Below are 14,708 nucleotides of genomic sequence, written 5' to 3'. Positions count from 1 at the left end.
ACACAGGGATGAGCGGTCATACCGACGAAAAAGGAAGCTCTGCGCATTGGGCCGAGGCGTACTACCAAGACCAACGCAAGACGCAAGGATGGAGCTCACTTTGTCGACCTGCAGCCGTCGCTGCGTACATCGCTATCGCAGGGCGCGTCATTGCAGGCCCGCTGGCTCTCATTCTGCTGTTCACCTCGACGGCCTACCTATCGGACGGCACGGTCTTCATCAACGCTGACCAAAGCATCTTCGCCTTCACTGAGCGAGACCCGTCAATGGCCGGCGGTTGCACCGGGTGCCTAGGCCCGTGCAAGATCGCCATGCTCAAGTACAAGCTGATTGAAAACATGGCAATCACCTCCGCACCGCCATTCTTCATCTTCACCTCCCTCCCCCCAACTGAGTCGCTGTACGACTTCAGCTCTCTGAGCGACGAGGCGCTGACGCTCTGTCAGAGCAGCAAGAATGAGTGGGGGACCTCCCCCATCGTCGTCACCGGCACAGCCCAAGAACTGCTCAACATCATCACCGTGGCCAAGCTCAACCTCTCGCCTCAGATGATCCGCGAGCTGGAGCTGGCCATTGAGCACGCCGAAGACTGCGTCACGGGGTGGACGATGATGTCCGTCGTGCGGCTATTCCAGTACCCCACCGAGCCTGACAGCACGGATTTCGGCCAGGTCCCTGCCGTGGACACGCACGTCTTCCCCGACTACACCGAGTGTCGTCCGGTAGTGGAGATCACCGACGAGCTCGTGGGCTCGAAACTCGCGTTTGACACAGACGGCCGAGACCTGCTGGCAGTCGTCCCGGACCAACTAAAGCTCTTCCCGTACAGCTTCACCAGTGTAAGGTTCTGGTTGTGCTTGTTGTGTTGCGAGTAAAATGGAAACTGAATTGATGTCTTTGTCTGTTTGCTGCTATCCATCTACCCGAGGGCGCCCTCATGGCGCTCGGTCCTAAACATGAAGTGGTTGGCTGAGGCGTGCCGGAGCAGGAGCTTGCGAAACCGGTGAGTATGCAGACGACGACTTGGGCTCTCTGCGTGCGGACTCAACTGATGATGTGGTTGTGTTCTGCTCTTGCACGTGCAGATCATTACACTCCCCCCGACTTGAGCGAGTCCCGGCACCTTGAACGTTGAAGTCGTCGAAGTTGAAGTTGGTAGTACCGTAGACCCGCGATATAAGGAACAGTACCGTGAAAACTCTGTTCAAGAGAATTCCACTAGGCCCGTGCCACTCGATTGCGTTGGCGAAGATCGTTTAGCAGCGCTTGCCAGTGGCTGACGTGTTTGATGTCGCGCTCGCGTTCCCACGTGTTCTCATGGTGAGGGAGCCCGTGCCACTTGACCAAGTACTCAGGTTGGCGGTTGAAGATGCGCTTCTTGATCAGAGCTTCGACAACGTGTAGTGGCTCGCCATCGTCGTCGAAAATCACGGGAGTCGACTTCGGGATCACACGGCCGACGAAGCGATCAGGGTTGCTGTTGTATACCTTGAGCTTGTCGATGTTGAAGCGTGGGCTGATGTGCTTCAAGTTGGCCGGTAGATCCAGCAGCGCGACGCTGCCGTGAAGTTCCAGGATCGAGTACGGACCGATGAAGCGCGGGATGAACTTCCGTGAGCGAAGCGTCGTTTCCGCGGTGGCGTGCGAGATGTTCAGGTCCTGCGTCGACAGCCAGGCTAGATCACCGACCTTGAATGGGTTTGCTGCACGACGCCGGTCGTAGAACTTCTTTTGAGCCTCTTGCGCATCCAACAGATTCTTCCGAGCACGTTCGATCACCTCTTGATGATGCTGAACAAATCGAGACGCGTACTCCACACGAGACCTCGCCACCGGCTGATCGCTCTCCACACTACCCAATGGGTTCTTAGGGTGACGACCGGTGTCGACGAAGAAGGGCGACAGCTTCGACGGGCTGGACACCAGTGTTGCGTGCGCGTACTCAATCATGAGCAGGTGCTCATTCCAGTCGTTGCCATGGTACGAAACAGAGCATCGCAACGAGTCCTCGAGAGTCCGATTCTGACGCTCAGTTTGGCCATCGGCCTGCGCTCGGTGGGCAGTCATCATCGCTGTCTTGATCTTCATCAGCTGTACCAGTGCTTTCCAGAACTTCGACGTGAACTTCGGGTCCCGGTCGGAGATGATGGTCGATGGGATACCATAGTACCGGATGACGTTGTTGAAGAACAGCTTGGCAATGTCTTCCGCAGTCGCCGTCGTGTGCGTCGGGATGTAGACTGGACGCTTTGACAACTTGTCCACCACGACCATGATCGCATCAAAGCCGTCTGACACAGGCCAATGCGTGATGAAGTCAGTCGAGACAACATCCCAACACGCAGCGGGCAACGGGATCGGCTGAAGCTTCCCTGCTCTTCGTCCGGTGCTTGACTTGTACCTCATGCATGACTCACAACTCTGAACGTAGGCTTTGATGTCCAGATCCATGCTCGGCCAGAAGTACCACTGTGCCGCAGCAAGCTGAGTGCGACGGATGCCTGGGTGCGCCATGATCGCCGCATCATGCGCGTTGTGAATGACATCGAGCCGAAGTTTCCGGTTGTTTGGCACACAGAGGCGGCGTTGGCTGTCGTTGCTCTTCAAATAGATCAACCCGCGAATGATTTCGTACTCTTCCGACGGGCGACCGGACTTCCACAGCACCTTGAAGACTGAATCTTTGCTGTATGCCTTCTGAAACGCCCGCTTCGTTTTGTTATCCAGTTGGAGTGTGCTTATCACCGTGCTGTCCTCCATCGATGCTGCGTTCAATCTCATACGCCACTGTGCCGTGCCTACACCATGTGCCCTTGCGGCTGGCTGTTTGACGGCAAGCATCACGGCTTGATCGCGAGTCGGTATGCTTTGGAGCTTCTCCGTAGCCTTGGTACGACGCGATGCCGCGTCGCGAATGTTCGTGCATGTCGGCGACGTCAAACACGCCGTACACACTGCCAGCGGCTCGGGTTCGGTTTCACCAGCCTCCGGTTCTTCCCCCGGACTTGACGAAGCATCACGGGCGCGCGATAACGCGTCGGCGACGACATTCAAAGCGCCTGGACGATGATGCAACGTGAACTGGAAGGACGCAAAAAAGTCCAGCCAGCGAGCCAGGCGACCAGACAGGCGGGGATGCTGTAGAGACCACTTGCACGCCGAGTTGTCCGTGTACACTTCAAACGAGACTCCATGGAGGTAATGGCGCCAACGGGTGAGCGCTTGTTTGATCGCAAAGAGTTCCTTCTCGTGAACAGGCCAGTTCAGCTCATGCGGACCAAGCTTCTTGCTGAAAAATGCCACGGGGAGATCATTGCCGCCATGCAGCTGAGAGAGGACTCCACCAATGCACGCGTGACTAGCATCCGTTGTCAAAATGAACGGCTTGTCAAAGTCTGGCAGACGTAGTACCGGTGCGTGCTGGAGCGCAAGCTTGATGGCATTGAAAGCCTGGCGCTGACCGTCATCCCATACCCACGCCACATCTTTCTTGACCAAAGAGCTCAGCGGAAGTACCAGTGTCGCAAACTGATGAATGAAGCGACGATAATATCCGGCGAGGCCCAAGAAGCGCTGTAGATCCTTGATGTTGCTAGGCTCTGTCCACTCGGCGATGGCTCGAGTCTTGCGAGCGTCCACGTGCAAGCCATCAGCTGAGATGGTGTGGCCAAGGAAGTCGACCCAAGCTTGACCGAAGTCGCACTTGTCCGGACGAACGTAAAGCTTGTGAGCCCGAAGGATTTCACAGACTTGCCGTAAGTGCTCGACGTGATCGGCCATCGACCGCGAGAAGATGCAGATGTCGTCCAGATAAACGACCACGAACAGTAGATGGCTCAGCAGCTTGCGCATCTGGCGCGTCCACGTGCCCGGCATGCCGGCCAGGCCCATAGGCGCCACGTTCCAATAATATATCTCATGGTTTGTCCTGAATGCCGTGTACTGCTTGGACGTCGGAAACATACGCATCTGGTGGTATCCACTGGCGAGGTCGAGAATCGAGAAGATCACTGCTCCCACCATCCGATCAAAGCGCTGCTCGATGTGCGGCAGCGGTATCTTGGCAACATCTGAGGCCGCATTCACCAAGCGATAGTCAATGACCCATCGAATGGGCATGTGCGGATTGTTCGAATGTAGCCACTCCAAGCGTGATGGGAATTTGCCAGTCGCGGGATCCTTGTTGGGCACGCCAAAGATGTTTGATACCCATGGAGAGTCCGACACTTCGATCCAGTTCTTCTTCAGCAGCTCTGCCACAAAGATGTCCAATGCCTCCTGCTCAACCTTCGAGAGACGGAAGGGGGCGCGGTTGCTGGGCGTCGCCCCTGGTTTCAAGACCACTTCGTGCTCGATTGAGCGGCTCGGTGGTAATCCAGGCGGCAACTCTGAAGGAAAGACATCTGCAAACTCGTCAAGTACTGCTTGAAGCTGCGACGGCACGGACTTCACCTTGGGCGACGTCTTCACTGTGACATTATACAGTTCGGCGTACTCGTCGGCCTTCACCTTTGTCTCAAACTCTGCCGCCGAGAGTACACACAACGACGATGCCTCCGTGTCGTCATCGCCTTCGTTGTCAAAGATGCGTGGCAATGGCTGACATTCTAGCGCTGTTATCGAGCTTGGCCCCAAAGGCATACTGAAGTAGCCTGCCTTTACACGAGCGTCAAGCTGCTGCCGCAGATTCGGGGGCAGGGGGTGCTGAAGAAACTCAGGTTTCACTTCCACTGAAGCCACTGACGGTCCCGCTACCTCGAGACTGTCGTTCACCGAACTGAAATCATGCACTAAGCGCTTGTTGGGGGAACCGCATCACTCCGGTTTGCCAGTCGATACCCGGGATGAACTGCACCAGCCATGGAAGCCCGAGGATCACGTCTTGATTTGTCGACACTTCCCACTCAATGAGGGAAACTGTGTTGAAGTCTCTGCCAGCAAAGCTGATAGTCTCCAAACATTGTTGCGTCGTACGGGCCGGCGTTGTCGTACCGTCAAAGCGCTCCGCCGTGACCTTGGTGGACTCAACGCAGTTTTGAGCGAGGCCAGGGTGCACAATGTTGCGCTCTGCACCGCTGTCGATCAAGATTCGCACTGCCCGCCCGTTCATCGCCCCCTCGAATCGCGACAGTTCACGATTGGTTGACGGCTCGGTGGCGATGGACACCATGTTCAACTGCAAGCTGTCAATGACCTCGACGTGGTCGTCACGGCTGTCTACGTAGTCGTCTTCGTCTTCGTCGGATACGTCGTCTTCGACAATACGGCGGAACGAGCCCTGGTTTGCGCGGAAGGACCCGCGCCCATGTGGAGGACGAGATACACCCCGGGGGTTGTTGCGCGCTGGCCTCTTTGGACACGTGACCAAGCGATGCCCGGGTTCCCTGCAGTAGAAGCACAGATTACTGCGCAGACACTCGTCGCGAGAAATGAAGCGCGAGCTTCCAATCTCCATCGGTGTCGGCTCCTCGATGCGATGTAACGACTGTTAAAGGCGTTGGCCACCTTGACCTCCCCGGTTCGCATGGGTTCGACGCGATCCTAGAGCGTGCGTTCGGTCGTACATCAGTGCAAATGAAATCGCGTCCGTCGTGTTTCGGAACTGGCGCAGCTTGACCTCTTGCCTGATCTCTACGACCAACCCCTTCTGAAAATGCATGACCTTGTCGATATCGCTCATGTCCTCTACCTTGCAGATGATGTGCCGGAAGGCCGACACGTAATCTTCGAGGCAGGCGAAGTTGGTCTGGCGTTGGCGTAGGAGCTGGTCGCGCAGGTGCTCTTGGCGATCGGGGGTCGTGAACTCGCTGGTCAGCAGCTCCTCGAACTGCGAGACCGAGTGCAGGAAGTTCCCGTCGTGGGAGACGTACTCGCGGTACCACGCTGCTGCTGCTGCGAAGTGGATTGCTGCTGCTGTTGTTGTTGCAGTGTCGCCGCCATCTGGCGCTGCAGCTCGGCTGTCTGTGCCATGAACTGCTGCTGATCGCGCATCATCGCCGCGAGCGAGGCGAACATCTGCTGCACGCTGTCCGCGTGCTGCATAGCTGCTTCATCCATGTTTGCGCCTACGCTAGACACGTCGTCAGTAGATGGCTGGGGCGCGCAAGCTCTCAGCCAAATCAATCAAAGTTTGAAGTCGCAGGCACTCCCAGGAGCGCTGCTTCCGACAATGTCTGTAAGCCCCAACGAAGTCACAGACGCTCGTCCTGGAGCTCTGGTTCCGACAAGTACCAACCACTTGCTCCAGCGTCCCGAAGGAAGCAACTGGTGCAATTCCGTCCGGCGCTAACTCGAACCCGCCTCGGAGCACAAAGACTCCTACTACTAGACTCGTAACGGCCACCGACGCGGATGTTACATTCGACTGCGCACTGTTTGCAAGTGACAGCCGAGGCGACAAGCGGAAGGTCGAGGTGGGTGCCGCGTATGGACACCCGGGAGTGATTGGGCTACATGCACCAATGAGATGTCGACACGAAGTGACGTGTGACAATGCGCGTCGCCACTCCTCCCCCAGAAAGAAAAGGAGCGAGCCCGGCAAAAATGGAGGTCCCGTCGGCGACGAGCGGAACGAAGCTGCGGACGAGGCAACGCACGCGGCGCACCCGGAGAAGCTGAACGGCGAGAGGTACAGGTGCGGCGCACCGAAGAACGTAGGCGAGGAAGACGGCGTGCGCAAAGGCAACGCGGGATGGACTAGGCTGGACGGCGTGCACACTAGCGACGCGTGGCAAGACTGGACTGGATCTGGAACTGGGACTCGAACGGAGACTGGAACTGGACGGAAGCGCGCACTTGAGGCGCAAGTGCTACCAAGTGTAAGGTTCTGGTTGTGCTTGTTGTGTTGCGAGTAAAATGGAAACTGAATTGATGTCTTTGTCTGTTTGCTGCTATCGATCTACCCGAGGGCGCCCTCATGGCGCTCGGTCCTAAACATGAAGTGGTTGGCTGAGGCGTGCCGGAGCAGGAGCTTGCGCAACCGGTGAGTATGCAGACGACGACTTGGGCTCTCTGCGTGCGGACTCAACTGATGATGGGGTTGTGTTCTGCTCTTGCACGTGCAGATCATTACAACCAGTAGTCAGGCCAAAATCTCGCGCTCAGCTCCAGCCGACGCTTCCATGACGAAGAACGGAGCGACTACTGTCGTGCAGTCTTACTTCCGAGCCTACTACGGCAGCTGTTGGGTGCGTGCAGTGAACACTACGGGCGTCTACATAGAGGACACGTGCGAGGTCTCCAAGCACTGGCTGAGCTATGGATCGATGGTGCACTCCCCCAACGACATCCCTCTCTGCAGCACAGGAGGCGTCTGTATCCACAACTACTTTAACTCCTGGTGGGAATAGGAGCACTACATCGACCCCAATGTCGGCAACCGCGTCGGGATGAAGCTCAACACGTTCCGTAGTCGCTACGCCGATCGCGTCTCCATCAGTGTCTTGTCCGGTCTCGTGGTGGCACAACTGCTCGCCCTCGGTATCGTGAGCCTCTATCAGGTGATGTCGCACAAGCGATCCATTCTACTGACCGAGATCTGGGCCTACCGCTGCCAGAACGGCGTCATGCAGGTGATCTACCTCGCCCAAGTCACGTACCACCTCGTGTACAACTCCGACTTGTGCTTGCTAGGGCTCGCGACGGGGACGCTGACGGACGAGTCCATCGCTAACCTCACGTGCTCCTTCTTCGCCTTCTCGTACTCGTTCATCAACCTGGCCAAGGCTCGGTCGGGGGACCGACAACTGGACCGTCGGTTCCGACTCACGTGGAAAGCCATGCAGGTTGCCATCACGCTGTGCGTGGGGCTACTGCTGAAGTCCATCCAACGCACCGCCATCGGGTCCATTCTGTCCCAGAACGCAGAGATCTTGTGCAAAACCTCTGCGCGTGGTGCCAAGTACTGCGGACTGAACGACGCCTGCGTCCTCTTCAGAATTAACATGCCCACCGTGGTGACAGTGCTGTCTCTCGCGCTGGCGCTTGTGGCTGCGATCATATCCTACACCGATAGGAAGGTGGCTGTACAGATGAAGACGAGGGTGCTCGAGTCGTTCCAGTTGTCGTGGCAATCTCGTCGCTCGCTATCGTCCCGCCCATCGCTGATAGTGTGGCCCAAGTGGAGGAGATCACGTCCACCAAGTTAGGGCCATCCCTGCTTGACAACGTCACGTCGTTCGAGAGGAACTGCCTCGATGCACCCTTCGACAAGCTCTTCCGAGACTACGACGACATTGCGTACGTTGTGTACAACGGCAAGCGCTGCATCACTGTCGAAGCACTGCTGCTCACAGGGTATCTCTACTACGGGGAACACATCTACCGATCGTCCTCCGTCATGCTGTTGCTACTGGCGCGTGTGGTGCCGAAGAAAATAATACGCACGTTCAACGTGCTTTTGCTACTCTGGCGTCTGGACCCGAAGGACGGTACACTCACTCGAGCGCACCCGTGCACGTAGTACCATGCTAGCGAAGAAGACCATAAGTTGCACGGTGCGATGCCCGTGGCGTAGCAAGGAACCCGATTCTGAAAGCAGTTCCTCATATTCGAGCACTTCCCATCCAATAATAAAACCTCTGGCCCTGCGCGCAGCGAGAGTTAGTAGTTGTATTGTGGTTTTCAACTATTTTGCCTCCCTATTTGACGTGTTATCTCGGAGTCCGATTTATATAAAATGGAGCTCCCACATGATCGGTTAGTCCAATTTAGCTATATTTGGCCTGAGTTAGTAGCATAAGGCTCAAAGGGGAGGCATTCCAAGTTGGACATACCTCCCCACCTCTCAGAACGCATTAGAACTGCAAGACATTGGGGACAATAGTACACTGTATATAGCCACTTCATAGCACTATGGCCATCTAAATCACATGTGTGAACATCTACGGCCGCTTCAACTCCGTGCCACGCCGATCTGAGAGGGCCCCAGACATGTTTTCGCTGCGGTCCCTTTTGCCGGCGAAAAGCGGCATTTCTGGCCCCTGCTCGCAACTCGCAGCCCCCAGACGCAAATCGGGCCATATATAGTTTGCTTCCCTCAGCCTTTCCTGCTAAATCGGAGCCCTCCAGCAAATCGGACCCGATATATCGGATCTTGGACCACCCGATTTGCCAAAACGGATGAAAGCCACAATACAAGTTGTATTAATAATATACTGTACAACAGCGTTGCGTCAATTTATATTGAAAAATTGATTGAGATTTGCCGTCACGCTACAATTTAATTGTACAATGTAGACATTGAATTGTATTCTTGTGGTTTGTATAGGGTCTGTATGTATCATTTGGTTGGCTACCCACGCACATACAGTTATCAAATCAACTGTCTTGTACAATACAATAATATCATTGCAGCCAATTTTCTAATTGTAATTGTTGACCCCAATCTTATCAATAGTGTTATTGCAATTTTTATTTACGCAACGCTGCTGTACAACCTATGCACTACTTCACAAATTTACAGTTCAAACACAATATCGGCCATTCCCCATTTCGGAGGGTAAGCTTGAGCTCGTGACACTATGGCCAACTACACAGCTCCGGATAGCGGGAAATGCCAAAAAGTTCCTCCATAAAGCATCACATGCCACCCTTGCATCTTGGGTGCCAACTTCGTCATAATGCATTACTTGAAATGACAACATCGTTGTGTCACGCCACACCGTTGTACGTTGGAGGGGGACGAGATCACGTCAACCCAACGAAGGCAGATATTCTTCTGCTCCAGAGAAATGGTCTTGTCATGCTGTGTGGAGAGGAAAATAGGGCTTTGGAAAGTTACTTGGACACTCGGTGATCTTACACACATGAAGAGGGAAGAGTCCATCAACACTTCAAGGTGGCGACACGAGATGAGTGGGCTCGTCGGTTAGAAGGCAGTGGCTTCTGAAAGGGTGCGGTCAATTCGTGGACACTAGGCATTGCTTCCAACCACAACTGAGCATATCCCTAGATCTCCTTGAGAGACTTTTCAGCCTGGAGTTTTCATCGCTTCCAAGCAGGTTCAGGCGGGCGCAGTTTTTTTTCATTCTTTCAGCGGCTACTTTCCATTTATGGTCAAAAAGTCTGCTTTTCATTCATTATTGGCTAGTTTTCATTTCGGTGGTGTTATTGCATTCACAAGGGTTATATTGCATTTATTGAAAAATGTAAAACAAATGTCCGGGTTACTCGGTCCCTAGTTCGTAGCGCCCGAAGTGCTCACTACGTCTAGCCTTATGTCGTCCACTTGCTATTCTGCTGAAACTTCACGCTACCGCTGTTGTGTCGAAGATATGCATTAGTTGGGAACAATGTTGTGCCCCATTTGGAAGGAGAAATTGATCGTCCTTGCAAGAGCTTCAACTTCCAGGACAGTCACTTCATCTTGATCCTCGTACGCGATCTCCCAGAACCGCTTTCCTCCACGAGTGAAGGGGGGTTTAATCTTGCCAACATAGGCCCGCTGGGACCCCTCGCCATCCGCCTCGGCAACTGTCTTTTCGATTAGCACGCTCCAGTTGATAACACTTGCTGGCTTGTCCACAAGTCGTTTCACCAGGGCATCGACGGAGTATTGGGATGTTCTCACACCATCTCGCTGGAGGCATTTGCTTTTCTTGCGCGGTCTACCGGGAGGACTGCGAGCTGGGAGCCCTCGACGCATCACCGCCAAATCAAGATTGTCAACGAGGTGAAGGCATCCTAGTACATGAGCACACAGCCACCCCGTCTGGTAGAAATCTTTGCAGTCACACTTGACCTTTTTTCTGATGGTGTTGATCTCCTCCAGGGACCACAACGGAGAGTTCCAGTCGCGCTCATACGGAAGTCGATCCAACACCGTCACCTTGTGCAGTGAGAGTTATCGAAGCTGGACATTCTCCACAATTTCATCATCCTTGAGGGATCCGCTGAGCGAGCTCTCAGAGGTCTTTGTTCGGCTCGCGTTCACCTTCAATCCATGCACTTGTCGTCCCGGACGATGGAGTATCTCTGGTTGAAGTAATGCGTCCGGATGTTGCAGATTGCTCTGCGCGACTTGCGCTGGTGAGTCGAGAAATGGCTGTCGTCGTTGCAGAGGAGTACACCAGCTGCTAGAACCTCTGCGGAAACGGGTCCAGCTGCAAAGTGCTGGATAGACTCCGACCCGATTTCCATCACGCACTCGACCAGGATTTTCGGTAGAGTCGACGCAAGCACATGCCCTGTTGAAGCCCGCAGCTGATTCACTGCAGTAGTCTTGATGCTGTGGTGGTGCGATTCAATCGGATTCTGGTTCGGAATAATTCCTGGAACGTCGCTGGCCGTATAGAACCACAGGTGGCATGGCTCTGTAAGATATTCCGTGTCTAGCCACGCCGCATACTCGCCTTCACCAAAGTCGTCCCAATTCTGAGTAATGAGTGCGGAAAGCGCCTCGAATTGCTGCTTCGAGCGCGATTGACTCAAATAATCGAGCTGGGGCTTGATGATGTCGTTGTAGCGGTTGTACTCTGCAAGCAACCCTTTCTTCTTCCGAGCATTCCGGTCGAGATGGGGCCAGCAGTCGAGAAGCTTGATCTCCGATCAGACTGTCCGGAAAACGTTCGCAATTGATGTGGAGTGGTCCAATGAGCCAAACTATAGGTCCAGTGTCACGCCGAAACATTCTTGGCACCGTTGCTTGCATACGGAAAACAGCTTCGTATACGCAAAGGCGGTCTCCGTCCTGACGAACATGAATGCAATCGGGTAAAACTTCTGTTGATACGCGTGCGAAGCGGTGTAACGAAGTCCAAATGTGCCAAAAGACACAAGCGTCCAACCACCGAAGTGAAGCTTGTATGTTCCATCTGTGACCCCGAGCATCTCGCCATTTTGACCTGCCACTGTTCGGGGAGCTGTTCGAAAAAGCCTTCGCGAAGTGAAGATGATTCCGACCGAGATGTCACCACTGTCGATTGTGTCGGTGAAGCCGTACAGCACTATGAGCTCATTTTGAAACTCAAAGGGTTGGCGAACGATGCGCCTAGCGTCCCGCTCGCGAGTGTAGCGCATATGACCAAAAAATGCTGCTGGGGTTGTGCAGAGGCTTGGCGTCGCCCAAACCATTGTGGTGTGGTAATTCCACTAAAATCCTCATCTACTAAAAGGTATTAGAGGCACCAACAACACGCTAACCCGCAAAGGTAAGCGCTTATTGGATCAAAACCTGAAGACCAGGAACGATCCCTTACACCGGGTCGGTTGCAAGCGCCTCTGTGCACCTTAGGTTGTCTTCGGTCAACCCAAAAACCTGTACCGCTAGCCACGAGCTAAGGCTAGGATACTATGTAGCGCTTTCGCGCAACCCCACTGCAGTCCCTCAGAAAGGAAGGGTACCGGCGTGTTAGGCCTTATACAGGGGGACCAAGGTAAAACCTCGGTAGGTAGACTAATACACTCAGGGACACTCTAATCCCACAAATATATACTGAACGATACTCTAATACCGTTCCTGCCTCTCCGGCCACGCCAACTCTTGGCGCTGCCAAGGAAACTCTCGGTCAATGCACGATAAGCTCCCCGACAGGCATCCACACGCAGCCGAGCGTGTCCAGGCACTACAATAAGCTAGCTACACTTACCGAAGTCGGACTTGACCCTTGTTGGCTTTGGGGGAAGACTGTCTTTTTATTACTGAGTTTTCTGAGGCCCTGGGGCCTCGTTCTGATCATCCTATGATGAGTCCCATATCCCTATACAAATATCTAGGGTGAACGACCGCAATAAGGCGATTCCGGACACATCAAATGCCGACCGCGGCCACACTAATAAGTGCGACCGAAGTACATAACTAAATGCATCTGTACCTAAAAGTGGGTACCATGAAGCCTCGTTCGGGGTTCTATTAGGACCCGACGAGGCTTCGGCCACTGCCTGTCACTCTACCGAGGATAATGTCATCATCCAATCAGAAGCAGCCATCTCCGTCTCTCGCTTGACCTTGCCTTGATCGCCCCATGATTGAACTTGATTGTCGGGCTGGCGGGTCAACAGCGTTGGAAACTGCCACTTTCCAATACCACAACTGCCCCCGCCTCGACGCGAGCCTCCCACACAGGTGAGCGTCTAGGCGTCCTCCGTTCTTCGACTCCATGGCTCCTCCGTCGCATGCATTCGCCGACGCGGCTGCCGCTGCTCTTCGGGCTCTCCAGTGCTCCGGACCGGTACGTTCGTCGCTCCCGCTGCTCCTCACTGTCATTCGGATCCTCGTTGTTGACTCCATCTCTATCTTGGTCATCTCTGGGAGCTGTTGATGTCGCCACCGACACTTCGGGTCGTCGTCCGGCGTGACAGGCTCGTTCGGCGGGTGCCCCCGCCCTTATCGCCGCTGGTGCTGTGTCTCCAGTCCCGGCCTCGCCTGCAGGTGGCCCTACGCTCATTCCTGCCGCCTCCGGGACCTCGGTCGACCCTCCCCCGGCTCCTCCAAGTAGTCCTGAGTCTGCTGCTGGGGCGACCGAGACTCCCTCGCCGGCAGTTTCCAGTGAAGAGGCTCCCGACTCGCCGCCGACACCGCCGCCAAGCGCCAGCGCTCCACCGTCGCCAACTCCCGCGCCTTCGGTCACGTTGGCAACTCGCGGGGCGTCGGTGGGGTGGGGGGGGGAGGCGGCTGTAGGGGGTCGCGCCGGAGCTGGTGCTGGCCCGGCCGAGGTTCCTCCGACAGCGGTCGTCTTGGGCGAGCAGCAGATGCTGGAACTCGCTCGTCTCGTAGTAGGTGTTGCCCGTTCACCTCCAGCTCGAGTCAACGCTGCTCTCGACCACAGCCTGCAAGCTGCTACTAACGTCGGTGAGGTGCTGGCTGCCGCCGTTGCTCCTCCGCGTCTCCTTCTTGCGGAGGCTGATGAACTGGTGGCCCTCCGCCGCGAGAACGACCGGCTCCAGGCAGAGCTCTCCGACGCCAAAGATAAACTCGCTGAAGAGATGAACCTGCGGACCAAGCCGGACTACTTCCTCGTCTCGGCCAACTCCGAGTGCGACCAAGCTCTGGACCTCGTCCAGGACATGCGCGTCCAGCTCAGCAACGCCAGCGCTCAGTTGATGCAAGCGAACGCGGCCATCGCTCACCACGCTGACGTCACTCAGTCGTTGGAGAAGCGGACGCTCGTTGCTGAGGCCGATTCGGCCGCTGCTGTACGTCAGAACACCCAGCTCCACGAGCGTATAAGTGCAAGCCTCGTTACCTACAACACTCAGTTGGAGAGGCTTCGGAAGCAGGTGGCCGACCGCGACCGAGCAAACGTCATCCCCGCACGCATTCAAGCGTTAACGGACGAGAACAACAGCTTGCGGCGAGCGAATTCTATCCTTCGTCGGCACTCGGCAGCACACGGACTCGACGTCGACACCTTGGTCCTGGCCTCAGCCGGCATCTCCGCCGCAGAGCTTGATTGGAATCTTCTCGGGCTGTCCCCACCGACGGTCACTGTCGAGAGTCCACACCATGACGAATCCTCGTCAGAGGAGGGAGAGGAGTCCAAGACGACCGACGTGCCGATGGCTGAGTCCACCGAGGCTACGTCCGCTCCCGCTGCTTCAGTGGACGCTTCTGCTGGTTCCCCGGTCTCCACTGAGTCGTCATCGCGCAAGCGGGGTCGGCAAACCGAGTCTGCTTCCATCGGGAATACGGCATCCCAGCCTCCTCCTCACAAACGCTACGGCAGACCGTCAGTCGACCTGAAGGCCAGGGCTGCAGCGGCCGCCGCGCC

General features: G+C 55.6%; 3 protein-coding genes across 3 annotated transcripts; 2 read left to right on the top strand and 1 right to left on the bottom strand.

Moving 5' to 3' along the window:
* Nucleotides 1-8: 8 nt before the first annotated feature.
* Nucleotides 9-8,461, top strand: PHYSODRAFT_318554 (hypothetical protein; the record flags this gene model as incomplete). Its single annotated transcript, XM_009536813.1, has 4 exons — nt 9-837; nt 7,138-7,310; nt 7,350-8,024; nt 8,144-8,461. 4 exons carry the CDS (start codon nt 9-11, stop codon nt 8,459-8,461), a joined length of 1,995 nt encoding a protein of 664 aa, XP_009535108.1.
* A 1,818-nt stretch (nt 8,462-10,279) lies between these two features.
* On the bottom strand, nt 10,280-12,018 carry PHYSODRAFT_338915 (hypothetical protein; the record flags this gene model as incomplete). The annotated part of the gene is made up of 3 exons (XM_009536812.1): nt 10,280-10,828; nt 10,963-11,541; nt 11,902-12,018. The coding sequence occupies 3 exons, from the start codon at nt 12,016-12,018 to the stop codon at nt 10,280-10,282; spliced, it is 1,245 nt and encodes a 414-aa protein (XP_009535107.1).
* A 1,662-nt stretch (nt 12,019-13,680) lies between these two features.
* PHYSODRAFT_366754 (hypothetical protein) lies at nt 13,681-14,367 on the top strand (the record flags this gene model as incomplete). The annotated part of the gene is made up of 1 exon (XM_009536811.1): nt 13,681-14,367. A coding segment is annotated over one exon (687 nt), but the record flags the coding sequence as incomplete, so codon positions are not given.
* Between the last annotated feature and the right edge of the window lie 341 nt (nt 14,368-14,708).

Source organism: Phytophthora sojae (assembly GCF_000149755.1).
Source record: "Phytophthora sojae unplaced genomic scaffold PHYSOscaffold_9, whole genome shotgun sequence".
Classification (NCBI taxonomy): domain Eukaryota; phylum Oomycota; class Peronosporomycetes; order Peronosporales; family Peronosporaceae; genus Phytophthora; species Phytophthora sojae.
The sequence above is the reverse complement of the archived record's forward strand: the minus strand, read 5'-3'. Positions and strand labels throughout refer to the sequence as shown.